The 23,635-nt window shown below is 40.8% G+C and overlaps 1 protein-coding gene across 4 annotated transcripts in view; it reads left to right on the plus strand.

Annotated features, from left to right (window-relative positions):
* The first annotated feature begins 6,378 nt into the window (after window positions 1-6,378).
* Window positions 6,379-23,635, plus strand: part of LOC113107897 (FYVE, RhoGEF and PH domain-containing protein 3-like) — a 42,116-nt gene continuing 24,859 nt past the window's right edge. The window contains exons 1-4 of one of the 4 annotated variants that reach the window (XM_026270721.1): window positions 6,379-6,551; window positions 20,998-21,132; window positions 21,679-21,778; window positions 22,694-23,207. In XM_026270721.1, coding sequence (XP_026126506.1) covers window positions 6,530-6,551; window positions 20,998-21,132; window positions 21,679-21,778; window positions 22,694-23,207 — 771 coding nt within the window. In that variant the 5' untranslated portion in view covers window positions 6,379-6,529. Of the gene's footprint in view, window positions 6,552-15,373; window positions 15,557-20,997; window positions 21,133-21,510; window positions 21,779-22,693; window positions 23,208-23,635 lie in introns of those variants that run through there. The other 3 variants (XM_026270722.1, XM_026270723.1, XM_026270724.1) reach the window with 3 other exon arrangements.

Genomic DNA, 23,635 nt, shown 5'->3' on the forward strand with positions numbered 1-23,635 from the left:
CCAATCTCGAATCTCCCTTTTCTGTCCAAGATACTAGAAAAGGTGGTATCCTCACAATTATATTCCTTCTTAGAGAAAAATGGTATATGTGAGGATTTCCAGTCAGGATTTAGACCGTATCATAGTACTGAGACTGCTCTCCTTAGAGTTACAAATGATCTGCTCTTATCATCTGATCGTGGGTGTATCTCTCTATTAGTTTTATTGGATCTTAGTGCTGCGTTTGACACAATTGACCACAACATTCTTTTGCATAGACTTGAACACTTTGTTGGCATCAGTGGAAGTGCATTAGCATGGTTTAAATCATTCTTATATGACCGCCATCAGTTCGTAGCAGTGAATGACGATGTATCATATCGATCACGAGTGCAGTATGGAGTACCTCAAGGCTCAGTACTAGGGCCGCTACTCTTCACGCTTTATATGTTACCCTTGGGAGATATCATCAGGAAACATGGTGTTAGCTTTCACTTTTATGCTGATGATACTCAGCTCTATATTTCCTCGCAGCCTGGTGAAACACACCAATTTGAAAAACTAATGGAATGCATAGTCGATATAAAAAATTGGATGACGAGTAATTTCTTACTGCTAAATTCAGAAAAAAACAGAGGTGTTAATCATAGGGCTTAAAACCTCTGCTTGTAATAACCTAGAACACTGTCTAAGACTTGATGGTTGCTCTGTCAATTCTTCGTCATCAGTTAGGAACCTAGGTGTGCTACTTGATCGCAATCTTTCCTTAGAAAGCCACGTTTCTAGCATTTGTAAAACTGCATTTTTCCATCTCAAAAATATATCTAAATTACGGCCTATGCTCTCAATGTCAAATGCAGAAATGTTAATCCATGCATTTATGACTTCAAGGTTAGACTATTGTAATGCTTTATTGGGTGGTTGTTCTGCACGCTTGGTAAACAAACTACAGCTAGTCCAAAATGCAGCAGCAAGAGTTCTTACTAGAACCAGGAAGTATGACCATATTAGCCCGGTCCTGTCCACACTGCACTGGCTCCCTATCAAACATCGTATAGATTTTAAAATATTGCTTATTACTTATAAAGCCCTGAATGGTTTAGCACCTCAGTATTTGAATGAGCTCCTTTTACATTATACTCCTCTACGTCCGCTACGTTCTCAAAACTCAGGCAATTTGATAATACCTAGAATATCAAATCAACTGAGGGCGGCAGATCCTTTTCCTATTTGGCGCCTAAACTCTGGAATAACCTACCTAACATTGTTCGGGAGGCAGACACACTCTTGCAGTTTAAATATAGATTAAAGACCCATCTCTTTAACCTGGCTTACACATAACATACTAATATGCTTTTAATATCCAAATCCGTTAAAGGATTTTTAGGCTGCATTAATTAGGTAAACTGGAACCGGAAACACTTCACATAACACCGTACTTTCTACATCATTAGAAGAATGGCATCTACGCTAATATTTGTCTGTTTCTGTCTTATTCCGAGGTCACCGTAGCCACCAGATCCAGTCTGTATCCAGATCAGAGGATCACTGCAGTCACCCGGATCCAGTATGTATCCAGACCAGATGGTGGATCAGCACCTAGAAAGGACCTCTACTGCCCTGAAAGACAGCGGAGACCAGGACAACTAGAGCCCCAGATACAGATCCCCTGTAAAGACCTTGTCTCAGAGGAGCACCAGGACAAGACCACAGGAAACAGATGATTCTTCTGCACAATCTGACTTTGCTGCAGCCTGGAATTGAACTACTGGTTTCGTCTGGTCAGAGGAGAACTGACCCCCAACTGAGCCTGGTTTCTCCCAAGGTTTTTTCCTCCATTCTGTCACTGATGGAGTTTCGGTTCCTTGTCGCTGTCGCCTCTGGCTTGCTTAGTTGGGGTCACTTCATCTACAGCGATATCATTGACTTGATTGCAAATAAATGCACAGACACTATTTAAACTGAACAGAGATGACATAACTGAATTCAATGATGAACTGCCTTTAACTATCATTTTGCATTATTGAGACACTGTTTTCCAAATGAATGTTGTTCAGTGCTTTGATGCAATGTATTTTGTTTAAAGCACTATATAAATAAAGGTGATTGATTGATTGAAGGTATACACCCAAAATCAAGAGCACTGGGATTATAACTAAGAACGTGAGAATGTGGCCAGAGGACGCCATCCCTATGTTACGGGATTGTTTCTACCACACAGATTGGGATGTTTTCAAGGGACAGGGCACAGACACTCGTGAATTATTGGATGAATATACCATCACTGTCCTGAGTTACATTAACTTCTGTGTGGATAATATTACGTCTTGGAAACATTTCCATGTGTATCTTAACAGGAAACCTTGGATGACACACGGAGTTGAACAACTGATCCGAGCTAGAGACAGAGCGCTGGGTTCTAGGGACCCTGATTTATACAGCAGAGCCAGGGCTGCATTAAGGAAGGGAATTAATACTGCTAAACAACAATATCGGAGGCGTATTGAAGCCTGCTTTAATAATTCTGCAAATCCTAGGCAGGTATGGGAGGGCATTAGGGCTATCACGGACTATAAGAGTAAATCAACATCTTCCTCAGCTGATAACATCATGGCTGAGGATTTCAATTTCTTCTATGCCCGTTATGATAGGGAAAACACAGATTCTGTGTTGCAACACCTACCCTCCATTGATCCTGCCCCAGTCCTGAGTACTCATGAGGTAAGACGGGTCCTCTGTGGCATAAACACCAGGAAAGCAAATGGACCGGATGGTGTGATGGGTCGAGTGCTGAGAGACTGTGCTGCGGAGCTAACTTACGTTTTTACTGACATTTACAATATATCACTGTCCACTTAATGGGTCCCTGCCTGTTTTAAGGCAGCCACAATAGTCCCAGTGCCTAAGCAGTCAAATGCCACCTATCTGAATGATTATAGACCGGTGGCACTCACCTCCATTCCTGCCAAGTGCCTTGAGAAGCTGGTCACCAATTACATTAAGAGCGCAATACCACCATCACTTGACCCACACCAATTTGCATACAGACAGAACCGGTCGACTGAGGACGCCATCGCCACCGTGCTCCACAAGTTATTAGTACATCTTGAGCACAAGAACACCTATGCGAGACTCCTCTTTGTCGACTTTAGCTCGGCCTTTAATACAATTAGGCCGCTTAAACTTCGAGCCAAACTGTACCATCTTGGCATAAACAACTCGCTGTGCAACTGGATTGTGGACTTTTTGACAAATCGAACACAGAGGGTTAGGATAGGCAAGCACTTGTCCTCCCCCCTATTAATTAATACCGGGGCCCCCCAGGGGTGTGTGCTTAGCCCCTTGCTATACTCTCTATTCACACATGACTGCTCTGCTTCTTTTTGCCCCAATCTCATTGTTAAATTTGCAGACGACACAACATTGCTCGGACTCATCAATAATAACAATGAGGTGGATTACAGGACTGAAGTGCAACATCTTGTGTCATGGTGTGTCAGTAATAACCTCTCTTTGAATATCAAAAAGACCAAGGAGGTCATTGTGGACTTTCGCAAAAGCAGACCCAATCACAATCCTCTCTTTATTGACAATGAGGTGGTAGAGAGGGTGCCACATTTCAAATTTTTGGGAGTATCTATAACTGAGGACCTGTCCTGGGGAACCAACATCATTGCAGTGACGGGGAAGGCCCAGCAACGCCTCTACTATCTGAGGAAACTGAGGAACGCTAGGATTCCAAAACAGCTGATGGTAAATTTCTACAATTGTGCTATTAGCAGTGTTTTGACAAATGGTTTCTTGGTGTGGTACTCTAGCTGCACTGAGGACCATCAGCAGGCTCTCCAATGAGTGGTAAAAACAGCGGGTAGAATCATTGGGACCACTCTCCCAGAGATCAGCACCATTTATGACAGACGTTGTCTGAAGAGAGTAAAGAACATTCTGCGGGACACGATATTAGACTCGATAGAAAAAGGGCGAAACACCAAAGTTTCACGCGCGCTCGTGCACTCACAGTCTTCAAACTACACGAGCGCTGTCTTGCTCTGTCTCTCTCTCTCTGCCTCGTGCATATTAACCAAAATCATTAGGCACGATAGAAAAAGGGCGGAACGCCAAAGTTTCACGTGGAGCATTCAGAGATTTCTTTTTTCTCCATGACAGGCTGCTGGCTCCCACTGTTAATTTTTTTATTTATTTTTTGGAAAAGCACTCTCTGTATTAGCTTAAAGCCCTCAAGTTTACATTGGTTACTGTATTTTTTCAATTGGTCTAAACAAGTATTTTGGGTGACCTTTTTTATTGAATGCTAGACATCAAGTTGTTATTTTCATGTGAAAGAAGAACTTTTTTTCAGTAAGCTAGGCCCTATGTGTTCAGTAAGCTTGTTTCAGTAAGCTGTGTGTTTTCAAGGCTTCAAGGTTTTATTGAATGCTATCTCTATACAGGTGCAAAGTAATGCATTCTTAGTCAGTCTTTTATATTGTAATTTTAAGAGCAATAAACATATATTGCAATGTTAGTGCAATGTTTTTTTTTTCATTCAGATATGTAAATCAACATGTATAAATTGTTAGTAGTCAATTAATGGCGAGATAATCGAAAATCTAATCGCTCTGACAAAATTAAATTAACCGTTAACAAAATTAACAAAACCGTTAAATTAATCGATGCATCGTAAAAAATAATTGCTAGATTAATTGTTTAAAATATAATCGTTTATCCCAGCCCTACAGAAAAGCTTTAAAAACTGTATCTGTCTGTAAATCACTTCCTATCTTTAATGACATGTGAGTAAAAAAATAAAAATAAAACCTACCCTTTTATTTTTATTATTTAGGTATATGTTTTGTTATTACTTTTTACTTATATAATTTTATGTTGATGGTTGTATTATTTTTTGTATACTGTTTTGGATTGTTTAGCATTAATAAAAAAGTACAGAAGTCAATATAAGTTATTTGCTTTTCTCAGCACTGAAGTTGATAGCTTTCATTGGAAGAAAACATAGTTACTCCCTGAAATTGTTTAGCATTTCTATAAAATAAGAGAGAGGTGCATTTTAAGATTTTGCATGATGTGATTGATGCCTATCCAAATGCTTTTTTGATATCTCTAACTGTATTCTGAAGAAACTTAAATTGAAGAAACTAATTCATTTATTCCATCATCACAATCAGGTTACATCTCTGAAGGATATATTTCTGTATTTTTCTGGCAGTGATCTGGTCCATGCTGTTGATCTGGTTGTTCATTTCTGTGTGTGTCATTGTACATTTGTATTCATAAAAACACATTTCTCAAGATATTACCTAGATTTAAAGTCTTTCTAGCTGAGAGTTTGCTTATTGTTAAATCTCTTAAACTCATTGATAACAATTAAAATAACAAGTTTCTTAATGCTTATGATCAAATTTTCCTTACTGATGACTCTCATCTTAAATCAAGCGATGAAGGACATAGAAAGTCTAACAGTAACAGTGCTGATTAAGAAGTTGCTGTTTTTAAACATAAGTGATCAAATGTAATCAGTTACATTAATAAAGTATTTGAAATAGTTAGAGTAACTTGTAATCTGTAACCTATTACATTTCCAAATAACCTTCCCAAGACTACTGAAGTTATTAAGGTAATATCAGGAGGAGTACGCCCAGCTAATCTTACAATTAATACCCAAGTATAACACACTTCTGTTCTTTCTGCATCCCTCCTCCTCCCCATCTCCTCTTTTCATGTATATTTATCAGTCTTTCTGTCTTCAGGGGCTCGGAGCCCTCCATTACATCAAGCCACATCTGTTTAGCAGTAATGCTAAGACAAACTCGTGAAATGATTTATTCTCCCTCATGTCTTCTGAGGTACACAAAGGAAGATACTCACGAATGTTGCTAACCAGTTTTGTATAGACTAAATGATGCACAGTTGAATTCCCATCAACAGTGCACAGAAACTCCTTTCACAGTCCAGTTTGCATGAAACTTTTCATTTTCATCTCTTCTCATTCGTTTTGAATAGGCTACATTTGGCAGCCAAACAGTATATTGTTCTTTGTTCACTTGTATTTCTGTAAAACAAAAATGACTTGGTCTCAGTATGAGAGAGAAACACAAAGACTCAGTGTGTCATGATGCTCCTGAGGGCCTCCACAAACACACAACAAACCCCATGACTCCTCACCACTACACTCCACCTTTTAGTGCTAGTCATTTACTAAAATTATTTAGTAATAATTTACTAAAATTATATATATATATATATATATATATATATATATATATATACACACACATTTTTTGTTTGCACTGAATTATCAGTGATTCAGTGAATTATATAGTTCCACTGAATCATCCAAAAGAATCGACTCAGCAGAACGATTCATTTGCTGATCGGACACTAATAGTTCAGTCGGTCGTTGTGTGAGAAAAACAGCTGTTGCAGAAAACCAGTCGAGAGACGGAGAATGAAGGGATGTATGGACAGACCCGGACAAGAGACGGGGAAAGCGACTGATCTCAGTCCAGCAGATGAAGCCTGAGAGCCGAACACGATGCGAGGATCCAGCGCCAGCGGTCAGTGTGTGTCTTTTACATGCAAACTGTAGAGAAGACCGTGTCAAAGCTGTGTGTGTGTGTGTGCATGTGTGTGTGTCCCAGAGGAAAGCTTCATTTGATCAATTGCTCTTGTATAGCGCTTATTTAAGTTTAATGTTTGCCTCTATTCCTCAGAGAAATAAAGTTAGACACACAACTGTGTAATCATGTGGTTTGGGAAGAGACCTGCTGGAGGTACTGAGAGACACAGATCTGAGCAGAAACACTAGTGACCCTCAGTGTGTCCAGGAACACTTGAGAGATGAAGGAGATCAGGGCTTTCTGCTTGGGCTCGTGTGGATTCATTTTAACTGCTTGTTAAACTATATCTGGTGATTTCATCAGTCATTTCTCTGTGATGCTGTTGGGTTTTTGGTTAAAGCTGTGACGAGAACAACAGTTTTTGAGTGGTTGCATGAGCATGTTCTGCTGCATGATGAAGTTTTGATGTTGTATTTTTTCAGTGTGTTGAGACTTCTCCTTTAGATGAGTGAGTTTCAGCTTTGCTGTGAGTCAGTCCGGTGTGTGATGTTCTCCTGTGATTGACCGCCGGACTCATGAGCTCGTGTGGTGATTCACTCGTCTGGGAAATCTCAAGACATTCGGGACGATTGGTGTTTGCAGCATGGTGTCAGTGAAAGCTCTCGATGGACTGGATACGTTTATAATACGCAAGTTTAATTTCCATTAGTCACACAGCCAGTTCATCATCTCTCTTTCACACACCGAGCGGTCTCCTCTCTCTCTCTGTCATGTCTTCATCCTCATGACTCTCTCTCTGAGGTTTGATTCTCTTCCTCTCTCATTCTCTGCTGTGTGCTCTTGTTCTTTTGGCCTCTCTGCAGAAACACACTGCAGGCTTTGTTCTTTCATCATCAGATCTTCCTCCACAGACCCTTTCTGTCTGTTTCTCTCACTTCATAAACCTCCCGTGGGGATTTTGTGGAAAGACACTTACAGCAGCACACGAGAGAATGGATGAATACAGTAGATCTTCCTACATCATAATTTGACATCTGTCCTAAAGAAGTACGAATCTCTTCGACAAAGCCATGATTTGATTCCACAGTCCATGCTGAAGTGTCGTCCGTCCGCTTTATGTGCACATGGTTCAAATATGTTTACTGTAGTGGTAATCATGGAAATATACAAACACTATAGTTGAACTACGATCACTTTAATAAAACAATGGTTCATTTTCATAAGGGACTGCAGTGACAAGCTGTTGCATGTATAAAATGCAATCTTTTTATTCTGACAGTGTATGATTTATATTAACATTACAGAATAGAACATGACCAATATTACGGCTGCACGATTATGACAAAAATCATAATTGTTGATTATTTCCTTGAAATTTTAATTGCAATTTATTAATTACGATTATCAGAATTTACACTGAATGAAATTTATACCATTGTTTGATGCAATTGCATGCCGTATTTTTAGATGAAAATAATCAAACTAAAAAACCTTTAGTGCTATTCTATAGTATTAAGCTTGAAGTGTCAAATATACATCGGATTGGTTTCTTCTTTAAATTAAAAACAAGTGACAATATGAATGGTATTATAATCATGTAGAAACAAAAAAAAACTGATCTTAAGCGTGCAGAATAAGATGGTTGACTTTGAACGATTAATTGCCACTTTGAATGATTATATAATTGTGGCATCCATAATTGTAATCGCGATTAGAAATTCAATTACCATATTTTCCGGGATATAAGTCCCACTTTTTTTCATAGTTTGGCTTTGGCTGGCCCTGCAACTTATAGTCAGGTGCAACTTATTTATCAAAATTAATTTGACATGAACCGGGAGAAATGAACCAAGAGAAAACATTACCGTCTCCAGCCACGAGAGGGCGCTCTATGCTGCTGAGTTCTCCTGTAGTCTACACTGAAGACACAGAGCGCCCTCTCAGACGGTAATGTTTTCTCTTGGTTCTTGTTTCTAATTAAATGCGACTTATAGTCCAGTGCAACTTACATATGTTTTTTTCCTTGTCATTACGTATTTTTGGACTGATGCGACTTATACTCAGGTGCGACTTATAGTCTGAAAAATATGGTAATTGTGCAGCCCTAATCAATTTAAATACACGTAATTGCAGCAAGCTATGTAAGATACACTTTAAATTAGTTTGTGAAATAACTCAAACATGTATATAAAAAGTTCTGTCCTCTGATAAGCATTTTTCAGGGCTGCTGTTCCCGAAAGCTTTAATGCTTTCTTATGATCTTTTGGGAAATGCAGCCCTGTTTGAATGCACTGTCAGAAGTGAGTCATTGGTACACAATTGTACACTGTGCCGAGTCAGCTGCCTCCTCCCTGGTTATCATCGGCACCCCGTCCTAAATCGCCGCCCTTCACCAGGCTCCCGACTGGAGTGGGTGTGTGAGAGGAGGGGCGCTGGACGAGTCAGGGCTTGTGGTGTGTGATGGGGCACACCTGATGTGAATGGAGCCTCATCACCGCCGCTGTTTAAAAGCCCAATGTGTCTCTCCTCGAGAGACCGGTCTCTTCCCCGTGCATGCATTGCACACTGGTGTCCTTGTGGTCCAGGAAGGGTGCGTTGAGGGACTCCTGCGCCACCAGAGACGGTAGCTGCCGGACCCGTGATCCGGACGAGAACCGCACCCGATGGGCCAGGATGCCGGGCAGTCCATCCCCTGCAAGGACCGCGGCTAAAGAGCAGGATGCGACCATTAGAAGAAGCCCCCGCCCCTCGCACCCTGGACCGAAAAGGGGGACGCCAGGCCACTGTGTCTGTCGTTGGCTCCTCCCGTGACATCACTAACATAGGTTATTTGTCCAATTAAATGCCTATTGTTTTTTGTTAAATAATAAAAAAAAACACTGGTAAATAAAACACACCTAATCTAAGTATCAGTATTTTTTGTTTGAGTATCGATACTTTCAATACTCACGTCAGTATCAATATATCAGTACTTCAAGATCGATACGCCCATCCCTACGCGTAGCAAGTTTTTTTTTTTTTTTGAATAAATTAAAAGTAAATAGAAAAGACTTAGAATAGACTTTATAATTTATAATTTATAATAATTAAAAAGAAAATTATTTAGATACATTATGTAGATAGAAACATGTAGATACAATAGAAAAAGAACAGTGAATGCTAGAGGTTCAAGGTCAGGGGCGATTCTAGGATTTTCACTTTAGGGGGGCTCAGTCCCCAGTGAACGTATAATAATAATAATAATAATAATAATAATAGCCTTAAAAATAAGGCTGTTTCTTGCTCTGCAGTGCCGCGGTCTGCGGATTGAAAAGACAGGGAGGAGCCGATCAAAATCTGCAGCTGTTTACATATGAAATTTAAGGGGACTGAAACGATAACGAATTTATGTAGTTTATGAAGCTATAGCTCCCTTAAAAAAATGGCCTAACTATGCCCATGGTTAAGGTTTTTTTTTTTTTTTAATTAATAAAACTAAAACAAGTAAATAGAATAGAAATAGAATAGAGAGTGCTAGTGTAAGAGGGTCCATTGTAGATGGAAGAGAAATGTGTTTTAGCCATTTCTCGAAGATGGCTAAGGACTCTGATTGAGTTGGGTAGGCAATTCCATCAGGAGGGAACGGTTAAGATAAAGTCAGAGAAAGTGATTATGTGCTTCTTTGGTTTCTTTTCACACAGGTTTCTAGCTGTTTTTGAAGGCGTTATGCCGATATTCCTAACTTGATGGTGAAATTGTGATGAATCGATGGGTTTGCTGGAATCACAAGCAGTTCTGTCTTGGCAAGGTTGAGTTGAAGGTGATGGTCCATCATCCAGGAAGAAATGTCTGTTAGACAAGCTGAGATGTGAATAGCTACCGTCGGATCATCAGGATGGAATGAGAGGTAGAGTTGAGTGTCATCAGCATAGCAGTGGTATGAAAAGCCATGTTTCTGAATGACAGAACCTAATGATGCCATGTAGACAGAGAAGAGAAGTGGTCCAAGAACAGAGCCCTGAGGCACCCCAGTAGTTAGATGTTGAGACTTGGACACCTCACCTCTCCAAGATACTTTGAAGGACCTATCTGATAGGTAAGACTCAAACCATTGAAGTGTTGTTCCTGAGATGCCTTTTGCCAGTAGGGTTGATAGGAGGATCTGGTGGTTAACTGTGTCAAAAGCAGCGGACAGATCAAGCAGGATAAGTACTGAAGATTTGGATTCTGCTCTTGCCAGTCTTAGAGCTTCAACAACTGAGAGCAAGACCGTCTCAGCTGAATGTCCACTTCTGAAGCCATATTGGTTGCTGTCAAGGAGATTGTTCTGTGTGAAAAAGGCAGAGACTTGGTTGAACACAGCTCGTTCAAGTGTTTTTGCAAAGAAAAAAGGAGAAGCGAAACCGGTCTGTAGTTCTCTAAAAGAGATGGGTTGAGGGTGGGTTTCTTAAGTAGTGGAGTTATACGAACCTGTCTAAATGATGAGGGAAAAACACCAGTGTGGAGGGATGTGTTGATGATGTGATAAGCAGAGAAGGAAGAGAGGAGTGACTGATACACATTAAGATCAGTAGTATTTTTGGATTTGCGCTACATCCTTTCAGAAGCTCTAAGCTTAGAACGGTGTTCGCGTAGAGCATCAGATAACAAAGGGGCAGAAGGGGTGTTACGGGCTGGCCTGGAGGATAAGGGGCAAACAGTGTCTAAACAAGATGTAAGAGTGGTATCAGTAGCACTGTTAACATCAGGAGATGCTAAGAGTTTAGGGGAAGGAAGTCAAAATGAAACCATAGCAGATAGCCGGGAGGGTGAGCATAGGTTATGTCAAAAGATGACATGTGGAGGGGTAAGTGATGTGTCAGGGATCATGTTGAGGTTAAGAGTGAGGAGGAAGTGATCCGACGTGTGCAGTGGAGTAACCAGAACATGCTCAGTGGAGCAGTGTCTTGTGTAAATAAGGTCCAGTTGGTTGCCTGATTTGTGAGTAGCAGTAGTTGACACTCGGTTGAGATCAAAAGAGTCTGGAAGTCTGCACAGATACAGGTCTCCGTCAGGGCCATGAGCTTGAGCAGTTTAATGCTTAGGTTGACAGACTGGTGTGTGTAGTTTGAGAGCGAGAGAGAGAGAGAGTGAGTGTGTGTGTGTGTGTGTGTGTGTGTGTGTGTGTGTGTGTGTGTGTGGCCACTAGAGGTCGCAGCTCATCTCCTCCACACACTGATCTGTCATAATCAGCTCCAGTGAAGTTTAAACACAGAACTGTATTTGTCCAGGATTTGACTGATGTTTATTTGTGAAAATAAGACCAACAAGCACTGATTATCTGTAGTTTCCTGCAGCAGTGAGTATGTGCCTCTCTCTCATGACATTCCAAACAAATGCAAGTCTTTCATTGCTGCTCTTTTGCTTGACTTTTACTCACACTTTTTTGTATTAATCTTTACATGTGTAGTTTGGCAGCTCTAGAGTGACCGCTTCATTAGGACGAATCTATGAATGTTTTGATTCACTAAAATTGCTGTGCTACTTGATTTCGACCAGTTTCTAAACTATTGAGAAAACAGTTGCTGTCATGCTAATGTTGCGGCAGCTTTTGGTTAGTTCCCATCTCTTCAGATGGGAAACACAGCTCCACTGACTCGCTGTCATGTCTGATGAAGTTCTGCTGTGGTTCACATGTGTTGATTGCCATATAAGGAGAAGTGTGTGTGAATGTTGGTGTGTTACACCAGTGCAGTGTGTTTTATGGCCTGTCAAGTTTACCATGACAACAGACCTGAAATTTGTCTCCATGCATTAAGCCAAACATGATAAATCAGTCACTCTGTATGTGTGTGCATAAACACGTACATATCTTAACCAAAACTCTCCTGTCGTGTTGGATTGTTTCTTACAAACCCAAGTGAAAAACGTTCACTTCCATAATGTACATAAAGTGCTCTTTTTTTATTTTTGTATTATTCTTTAGTACTTCTTAACTTCTACTTACTAGATAAAGAAAAACTTGAACCCACCTCAAGTATACTAAAGTTGGTAAATAAATGCATTTTTTAATACAGAGAAAGTGTTAAAAAAACATTTAAGTTCATTTTCATAGTGTCTCAAAATAGCACAGTTGAGAACACTTAAATGTTCTTAACATTATCTTAAGAAGTAGTAAAGAATAATTGTATTATATTAAGAGTGTGCAAATAGCACACTTTAACCACATTATGGTAGTGTTTTGTTTTTTTCTCCTGAGAACATTGTTTTGTCCAGGTCATATTTCAACCCAAAATCAAAATCAAAAGAAAAAAAAAAGCAAGTTACGATTCTTTCCTGCACAGTTTTTACATTTGAATGGGATTGAATGATGCAGGGCTTTGAAAATGAAGATTCCAATAATAGACGGAATTTAAAATGAAGTTTAGATATCTTTAAAACTTCTTGAGTTACAGATACACAAACTTTGGAAAATAGTATTTATGGCACTCAGCATTATTTGTTCTTCAGACATTCCTCTTTAAAAGAAAATAATTATCATCTGAATGCAAAATGAGCCACATTTAGTTTTTGACCACTGAAAATGTGCACAATTTAACAGTTTACTCCTAGAACCATATTAATATCTCTGGAGCTGAACCATCGAGGGCCTTAAAAATGTAGATATCAAAAGAAAAGTTTGTTAAGACCAGAAATCTAAAAGGCTATTGTTTATTTAATATGTCTTAAGTTACAGGCATGCAAACTTTGGGGGAAAAAAAACTTGAAAAGTGCTTTTTCTGTCACCATTGGCATATAATGCAACAGAGATTGCAAAAAAACAGCAGATTTTACTAATACAGCTACCAATCTCTGTGTAAAATAACATCATTGCCATCATTTTTACCCCAAAAATTGTTGTTTTGACCCCCCTCTACAAAATAGTGGATTACTCAGTAAATATACATCCATGCCATTTAATATTTTGGCTTTAATCAGAGAAAAATATTGACAAAATATTGACTCCATTTCCCATAATCCTTTGCCCGATCTCGTCTCTCATCACCTGATCAGTCTCACACTGTAAGAATGGCACACAGACACTCTCAAATCACTGATGATTGATAGTAATGTCTTCTAGTTTATGTTCCTGTGAATTCACTATGAATGAAATCTGCATGATGTGTGTGGATGTGAAGTGTACACCTAGTTGTTCATGGAGTGATGTTGCTTTTGTTCAGGTGCAGTACGAGAACAGCTTAATGATCATGTGACCTTTCAAACACACACTACCTGTTTCAAATCTGTGTGTGAAATAGGAGTAATGAGCAGTTATTCTGCACTGTTATATTGTAATAGGTGATGGAAAGAAATGTCAGGAATAATGTCCTGGTTTCCATCCTTCTTCAAGACCTTAGCATGATTCCTCTGAGATTATTATTGTAAAGGTCATGATGACAGTGGTTTGTTTGACATCTGTTACTCTCGGCATTACAATACTGGAGCATCTCTCTAAAATATTCATATTTCCTCATATTTTCAATTTAGGAGGAACAGTGACACAGAACGGTTTCAGTGAGGAAGTGAATGGTTTACCATTGTTTCAAATACTCAGCTGATGGTCTGAAGATGTTAGTCTTCATTACTGTCAAACCTGACTGAAGGACACGGTCTTCAACAATTCACTCAAAAAGACAATCCTGACATCACTTACTCACCTTCAGATCATTCTGAACCTCTACGGCTCAAAATTCTGCTTCCTCTCTTATTAAGATCAGCCAGTTTGTTTGGTTTTTTCAGTTTTTTTTTACTAACCATCGGTTCCTTATTCCACTTTCTCAAACATCCCAGTGCAAAACCAGCATCACCGCCTCACATCCGTTCCCAGAGAGAGTCTGTGAAGAGCTGCTCAGTGTATGTGAAACTACAGCCTGCTGCTGAATGACAGAGCATGAAGTGTGTGTGTGTGTGTGTGTGTGTGTGTGAGAGAGAGAGAGACATTTTACATTTATTTATTTAGCAGACACTTTTATCCAAAGCAACTTACAATTTGGGGAATACATCAAGTAATCAGTCTTAAATAGACACAGAAAGTGCTCATATTAGCAAGTTTCATGCATTGTTCAAATAAGTACAAGCTAAACAGGGGATTAAGTAAAGAGAAGAAAATTATTATAATTTTTATTTAAGGATGAAGTCTGATGGTGACAAAAGAGTTAAGTTTTCAGCTGTCGCTTCAAAATTGTCATGGAATAGGGATGGGGTGGGAAAATCAGTCAGTTTTACAGGGGAATAGATACAGAGAGACCGAGAAACCTGATCGGATGACAGCCTGTTAAAAATAGAAAAAAGTATGATCTTTAATTCATTCAAGCTTCATATTAAGTGAGCCAAACAGCCCATAAACACAAGATACTGGATGATTCAACCTGTTAGTGTGACTCCTGGAGCCGGTGAGTTAAGAACAGTCAGTGTTAAAAATGACCTGCTACAGATCGTATATAAGAGTTGTATTTGTTTTCTGCATGTAAGACTAAACCGTGTGTTTGTATTGAAAATACTGTGCAGCACAACTGTTTCGAACACTGATAATAATCAGAAATGTTTGTTGAGCAGTAAATCATCATATTATTCTGATCTCATAGATCTAGCCGGTTATTGAGCTGTCTGTCGCTTCACTCGTCCTTCCTGACTGATTTTTCCATTCTCTCTTCCTCCCTCCCGCTGTCATCAGTTGCCATGGAGACGTGTCGGCAGCGTTATTATGGGTTGGTGTGTGGTGGGGGGGTGTATTGTTCAGATGGAGGGGATTCTGGGGCAGATAGAGGGGGAGGAGCGGTGCTGGTGTGTGTGGATGGGTGCCGGTCTCAGTGCTATTGTGTCATGGACTCAGAGTGAGCTCAGCTGGTGTGGTCTCTGTAACGTCTCAGTCGTGATGGTCAGCAGACGTGTGGAGCTGGAGTATCTCCTGTTCAGATATACATGCTCAGCTTTCATCTTTTATTGAGGGACTTCAGCTGATGCAGCCGCATACTTCAGGATTTTTACTCTTCACAGCTTTTTAAGTGAGTTGTGGCATCTTTCTTATTTTTTATTATTATTAACCTGCACACAATGCAATTCTCATGCTGTCTTCGTTTTTAATGTAATAATGCTTGATTCCATATATAGTAATCTTAATTATGCACTGGTATTACTATTGCTTACACTTGTGATGGGAACAATCCTGTGACCATATTAACACGCTTCAGACATGATATGAGCTAATCACACCTGATTATAATAGACTTAAAGAAACAGAACTGTCCCAGATCAGGAGGAGTTTGTGTCTTCATCAGGTTTGTAGAAATGTAGCACTGCATCAGTGTCTCATCAATGGATGCTCTGCAGTGAATGGGTGCCGTCAGAATGAGAGTCTGATAAAAACATCCCAATAATCCACAGCACTCCAGTGAACATATGGAGAAGACAAAACCTGAAACACATCCAGCATTAAGATGATTTTAACTCAAACACATAGAGTCTATAATCCATAATAACACTTCCTCCAGTGAAAAAGTGTTCTGGTCTGAATCAGGAGAGAAATCTGCACAGATCAAGCAGCGTTTAAACAGATCTGAACTAATCTGTGTCTGGATTCTGATGTGAGAGACGACAGGAGATGCACTTCTTCACTGGAGGAAATGTTGTTATGGATTATTAAACCAGAAGTGATGGTTCAAATGTTGAAGTTTAAACTCCTTGATGATGGATTTGTTTCTTGGATGGCCTGAGACGTATATGGGTACATTCTTCATTTCTGGGTGAACTGTTCCTTTCAGCAAACACCCAGAATTCCCTAGTAACTCCCTAGCAACCACACACAACTCTAGTGACCTTAAAAGACGACACAGTCCTGCTCGGGCAGCCTCCCACAATGCCCTTGTGTTTGCTCTCTTCTACAGAAGCTGTAGAGATGTGCTGTTTGACTCTGCCACTCAGAGACAAGTCTGTTGTTTTACTATTATTAGTACTATTATTTGTCAAAATTGCAGCTGCAGTCTTTATCTGTGACTTTATTGATGATACGGCATGACCTCTAGAGTCTGGTTTGGAAATCTCTTAAATGAGTGATTTAGCTCAGTGAGATATCCTTCAGAGAGCTGTTTCTGAAGAAGAAAGTGTGCTTCACGCCTGATCTGGAACACACACTCTCTGACATTTACACACACACACACCGATGAAGGAGGGCCATTCCTCACTTTCAGACACTTTTGCTTACTCAAATTAAAATTCAGAATTAAAAAGGGTTTCTTGTGTGTTTGCAGTGATGGAAGTGACTCTAAACGTGCATCTGTTCAAGCTGGAACCAGTGCTAGTTATAATCACTCAACCTCAGTGTGAAGATTTTACTAGAATTCATGTAAATGAATGTAAAAGGAAAAGTGTGTTTTCTAGGATCTGGACATTTAAAGTGTTTCATTTTCATGTTTGCACTGTAGATGTTTTCTGGATGGTCCTTATGTGTGTTAATCTGTCAGTTCATGTAAGGTCAGCGTTAAAGAGATGAATTAATGTAAGACATTGTTTAGAAAGTAATTTCAGAGGCGGCGCTCACTAGTGCATTTAATTAAGACATGCTGTTTTAGAATAACTGAAGTAAGGAACCTTAGATTAATTGAGTTGTAAATGATCAGCACTCCCAGAATTCCTCACTGAAGAATTCAGAATGAACTGATCTTTTACAGTGTTGTATATAAAACGAAGAACCACTGTACAAACACACCTCACTGTGTTCATGCCAGTATATCTATACTCTTGTTCTGCCCTCACTCTTTCTGTTGATGTTTGTGTACAGACTCATTATTATCTGATTAGAAGACGCACTGGCCTGTGTTTCTCAAAAGCATCATGAGATAAGATGATTGTAGATCTATGATCTCTGATCTACTTCTGATGCTTTTGGGAAATCATGTGGACTCACACGTGACATTTGGGAGAAGCTAGAGGTAGAGCAGTAATAGTGACCTGTGTGTGTGTGTGTGTGTCCTGGGGCGTTGTGTATGGGATCACTCCTATTTCTCAAAGAGGTGTAGTTAGGACATGCCAACACACACACACACACACACACACACACACACACACACACTGATGGAGGTTAGGAGGCAGCAGGCGCACAGATGGGCAGCACTGGTGCTATATCTGTCTTCATCTCACTGCTGACCCATTTCCCTCTGTACCCATCCAGTGTGTGTTTGTGGGTGTACACACACACACACACACACACAGGCCTCAGTGCTGTTGCTGGGCATTATGGGGGTTATGAGCGGCTCATTATGGAGTGGTGTATTGTGTATGCTGGCTTACAGTCAATCGTCTCTGGAGAGTTAATAGTGTTCCTGCCTTTCCTCTTCCTCTCTGACCGTCCTCATCCTGTGGTGTGTGTGTGTGTGTGTGTGTGTGTGTGTGGGGCTGATCGAGACCTGTGCTGATGTGAAGCTGTGTGTATGGGCTGTCATGAACTTACTCATGTATCACAGCATTTGGATCATTCAAGGAATGATTCACCCCACAATAAAAATGCTGGAAATGTGCTCATCCTCAGACCATCCAAGATTAGGATGAGTTTGATTCTTCTTCAGAAATGGAGAAATGGAGAAATACAGCATTGCATTTAATTGCACTTGCTCACAATACTGTCTGTCCTCCCCCTCAGACCACAGCTCTTGTCTTCTCCGGATGTTCACTGATGGACTGGAGAGAGGTGCATTATTGGGATGTTTTTATCAGACTCTCATTCTGACGGAACCTGTCAAACACACACACACACACACACACACACACACACACGCACACACACACACACACACGCACGCACGCATGCACACACACACACACAAACACACATGATAGTATCTACTCCACTCAGCTTCAGGAGAAATCCAAGACTTTCTCCCGAGAGCCCCTCCGTCTGACCCAGATACTCACTAACTAGTGTCCTGACCTTCATCGTGTGTGTGTGTGTGTGTGTGTGTGTGTTTAAGATCAGAAAGTATCAGTGCAGTCATTGATTTGTATCATTGATTCGTATCGTATTTGTGTTAGCTTAGGTGACTCTGTATCCTCCTCTGCTCGTCTCTTGTGTGGGGTCCCACAGGGCTCAGTCCTCGGCCCTCTACTTTTCTCTCTGTATTTGCTTCCACTTGGTTCCATACTTAGAAAGTATGGTTTTTCATTCCACTGTTATGCAGATTACAGTCAGATTTATGTACCTCTTAAAAAGAAAAATAATAACTCTGTTGGACAACTACTCAATTGTCTCGATGACATAAAGGTCTGGACGGCTCTGAACTTTTTACATTTTAATGATAAAAAAACAGAAGTGATGGTTTTTGGAGGCACCACTGGGACCCCGCCTGTAGATCTGGGCTCCTTAGCACCCTATATTAAACCTAGTATCACAAACCTAGGAGTTAAAGTGGAATCTGAAATTAAATTTGACAGTCAGATCAAAGCTGTTGTCAAATCAAGCTTCTTTCATTTAAGGCAGCTGGCCAAAATAAAGCCAATTCTGTCAAGACAACATTTTGAAACTGTGTCTGCCCCTAAACTATGGAATGATCTGCCTTTGCATGTTAAGCAGGCCTCTTCTTTATCTGTTTTTAAACCCTTCCTAAAACCCATCTTTTCTCTTTGGCTTTTGACACCTAGTAAGATGTCGACTTTATTTACTTGATTCAATTTGTTACTTTGAATGCTTTTATTGTGTGGTTATAAATGGTAGATATGTTTATTTTATCTATTTTATTTTTATTTTTCTTAACAGCGCTTTGGTTGTTGTAAAGTGCTTAACAAATAATGTTGGTATGGTTTCAAGAGCATCCCTCCTCATCTTTGTATTAGGACTTCTCCCATTCAGTGTCAACAACACAAGACTTTCTCCCAAGTGAAAACATAACCTTCACAATCATCTAAGGTCACGTGATTTCCCCAGTAGATCAGGATATCCAGTGAGAAATGAGAAATGTGGTGTGGACAGACTGGTGAAGCGTCTCTCTGTGACAGATGGGGAACGATAAGAGATTGGTGATGTCAGATGAAACCAGGGCTTGTTATTAATGTATTTGGAAGACACGGAATCCTTCTTTTTGTGTTTGTGAAAACATGCATTAATGAATCATGTGTAATAACAGAAGTGTGTAGACAGTGAATAGAGTCACATCTGCTTTGACACAGTGTTATTACTTAAGGAAGCTCCAGCTTGTTTGGGAAAGGCAGGTTTAGTCAGATTGAACTGGTTTGTGTCTCACACACACACACACACACACACACACACTCTCGCGTGTGAAGCGGGTTCGGCAGCTGGAGCTCAGCACTGCTAACAACAGCAGGTGCAGTCAGTGCCAGCTCAGATTTTCTCACCTGTCACAGGTGTGTGTGCTTAACATATTCATGAGAGAACAGGGAGGAGGCGGACACACACACACACACAGACTGAGTGAGGGCTGAGGAGAGAAGCATATGATCTGCACCAGAGCATAAAGTAAGTCTCATGTTTCAGTCAATTGTCTCTCTCTCTGTGGTTTTGAGTTGAATGTGTCTGTCAGAGATCGCAGTGGTTTCCAGTGTCCACGAGTGTGTGTTCTTCAGATCTGGGAGTTGTGATGGAGGACTGTTATCTCGGCTCTTGTGAGCACCGTTTGAGACACTGTTGAGGAAGTCTTCAGGAGGTGTGTGTGTGTGTGTGTGATCACTGAGGAGGTCAGCAGGAGACGGTGCTGTGTGAAGTGTGTTCATGTGCTGATGTTCTGGTCCGGACGCTTCTGCACACACTCGGTGAATGCTGGGTGCTGTTTCAGCTGTTATTGTGTGTGTGTATTGATCGTTCAGTCGACAGCTGCTGTCTCTGGTCCTGATGAAGGTCGAGTCCAGGACTTCCTGCACTACAAATAATGTGCAATATTGAGTTACACAGATCAAATAATAGAGATGGAGCGTGTAAAGTAATGTGAAGGTGAAATGTCTCGCTTGTCCTTTTATTTGTATGATTTTATTTATTTATTGTTATTAAAGTGTTCTAGGTTCATTACAGTCTCCTCAGGCTACAACGTACTGTTAGTTACCGCAGGACATAATTCAGACTTGTTCCTCATTTTATTAAAATGATCCCAAATTGTGTGTTCAGTAATAAACGTACTGTAAAAATGTTAAATTGCACACCGTTTTGAAATTACAGCCACATGACTTTGGAAACACAATTCAGTGACAGAATCTAACTCCTGATAAGCATTAAAGCTGGTTACTCTCTCATGATTTACACAAGGTTACCAGAAAGCATTTGTTTGCTGAACACGCATGATAGAAGTGCACAAGGTTATCAATTTAGAAAAGTAGTCAGCTAAAATAAGACATTAATGAAACAAGCTGATAAGAACTTAGGTAACATGCGTGCACTAAAATCTGTCTGAACATAGAAACTCTGTTGATTTGATAATCTCACACTGTTGATCACTCGTTGTGTTTTCAGTAGATTTGTCTCCAGCAGCGCTGCAGTGCTCCTGTGGATCTGGAGAGGAGTCTCAGAAGAAGAAAGCCCCGCCTCCTCCCACACCGAGGCCACGCCCCACTCCCTCAGCCACACCCAGAGCACAGAAACCCCACGGTATCTTCTGAAAGAACAATGATTTATTAATGCATTGGTTTTCCAGCATGCATGTGTGTTTGTGATGCTGTGAAGCTGCGTGGATATTGTGTGGCTTGCATATGGTGCAAAACAGACAGAGGAAGGAAGTGAGTGCAGCTCAGACGACCTGCTTCCTGAATTCAGCTTCTAGATTGCATCACTGAAGTTATATTTCATTCAGTCCTAATGCAACTCATTCAGTATACACTTTACAAATTCCTACTGATTTGAGGCAGTTTATCTGCTCGTGCACGCACACACTTCATCTTCTCGACTCTGTTGAGTGTGTGTGTGTATCTCGCCGTGTAACCGCAGCACTTTTCGCACGCTCATCTCTACTTCCTGTTCTCGGTTCAGGAAGCCGGCAGTTTCTCGGACAGCTGAAGTCTCTCCATCACTCTTAGCTGGTTTTCTTTGCATGCGCGGCTGGATCGGGAGGATGAATCTCTGGGCTGCGAGCGGAGGATGAGGAACAGACTGAGCTGATCTGAGTGTCTTCTCTCTCTCTGTCTCTGTCTCTGTCAGTGCCTCCCAAACCTGTGCACCTGTGTCCGGTCCCTCCAGCGCCCCGCCGGCCCCTGCCCAGTCCTCCTCCGAGAGCCAGCGTCCCGTCTCCAGGGCCCAGGTGAGAGCTGAGCGTCGTACTGTACATACTGTGTGAGCTGTAGGACTCTGTTTGTTAGTAGTACTTAACCATGCTAGTTCACATTAAAATAAGAATGAACTAACTGAAGATTTGTGAGTCCTTCTCAGCTGACGTTAGTTAATGCATGAAGAAATGATTGTTCTTTATCTGTAAGACTCTTAAGAGTTTTAAACTTTAACATTAAAAGGTTATGACTAATCTTGAAAAAAGAAAAAACTAGATGGCTAACTAAAGTTTACGCAGTTGGTATTAAGACGCATTTTGGTCGATCTGTGTGCGAAGATGATGAGGATCTTTCCCAGAAGTGTTAAAATGCATTGATGCTTTGTTTTTGTAGTCTTGATGCTTCTGTGGCTGTTTGAACACACTCGACCACATAAGACGCCCGCTTGCCACCCGCTGACCTCATACATGAGCATTATGGGATGTGTTGTCCCAGAAACACAGATTATGACTGACTACTGTCATTGAAATGTTGCTAGTATGCTTTCCTCTGACTCACCACCAGTGAAATGGCTATATTTATTCGTTCGTTCTCCTTTCTGATGATGACGGAAGCATCTCAACCAAACCAGATGTATTTAAAATGTGTGTTAGTGTTGGGTGTGAACCGCTCGACTGTCACTGAAACACATCTTAGTTTCACAAACAAGGCTTAAGGCTAGTCCCAGACTAAAACGCTTGTTTTAGTGATCTCAAGTAAGAATAACTTGCACTGACAGATCTTCAGTACCGTTGCTGTTTCTCCAGTAATGGTTATTTCTAAAAGCTGCTGAACTTACACCTACACTCTTAAAAATAAAGGTGCTTCACGATGCCATGGAAGATCCTGTTTTGTCTAACATCTGAAGCCACTCACATTTTTCGACCATTATTGCTGCTTTATCTTGTCAGGTTTCTGATTCTGGGCGTCCAACGGAGGAGTGCGCTCCATTGGGGAGCCAACATGGATTCTCCAGCCTCTGGAGAAGCCAGCGATCATCCTCAGCGCAGCGCCGCAGAAGAAGACGCACTTTCATTTAAAGCCTGTGAGATCTCTGAGCTCTTGAGATTGTCCAGCTTGAACTCCCTCCAGACGGACTCTGCCAGTGACGCGGAGATTACAGAGGAGCTTCAGAAAGAGCATCAGAAACACTGCAGCGCTGCTCTGGAGAGTAATCGCAGGGACGAGGGGAGCAGTAAACACACAGACGGAGACGAGGAGAGGTCACAGGGTCACGAGGGGACGGAGGCCAGCGGGAAGATCCCCAACCGGGACAGCGGCATCGACAGCCCATCCTGCGGAGCGGAGGCAGAGGGCTTCTCCAGCGAGGACAGGAGCACAGAGACCCCCGCCGGACACAAGAGGGACTCCACACAGGACGAGGACAGCGACCTGGACGAGGACCCCGAGAGCCTGGAGATCAAGGTGAGAGCGGCTGACAGAGACATCCACCATCACAAAACTGAAACTGGGAACGGGTCACCTTCTACTGGTGGCTTGTTAAAACAATTAATCCTGATGGAATATGTCCCAAAACACACTTCAGAAAACCATTCTTAATGCTGTCAAGTGATTAATCGTGACCAAAATAAATGTTTTTGTTGTTGTTTTTAATAATATAGGCCTATGTGTGTGTACTGTGTATGGTTTTATGTATATATTTAAGAAAAACATGTTATGTTTCTATATTAAATATATTTTTGTATAAAATATAAGAATATAAATATATAAATACATTTTTAAAATATATACTTTATGAGTGTGTATATAGATACTAAATCTACACAGTACACACACACACATGCTGTGTCACCAAACACTTAACTCTGTGTGTGATTAATCAGGATGAATGT

Source organism: Carassius auratus, chromosome 8, assembly GCF_003368295.1.
Source record: "Carassius auratus strain Wakin chromosome 8, ASM336829v1, whole genome shotgun sequence".
NCBI classification, from domain to species: Eukaryota; Metazoa; Chordata; class Actinopteri; order Cypriniformes; family Cyprinidae; genus Carassius; species Carassius auratus.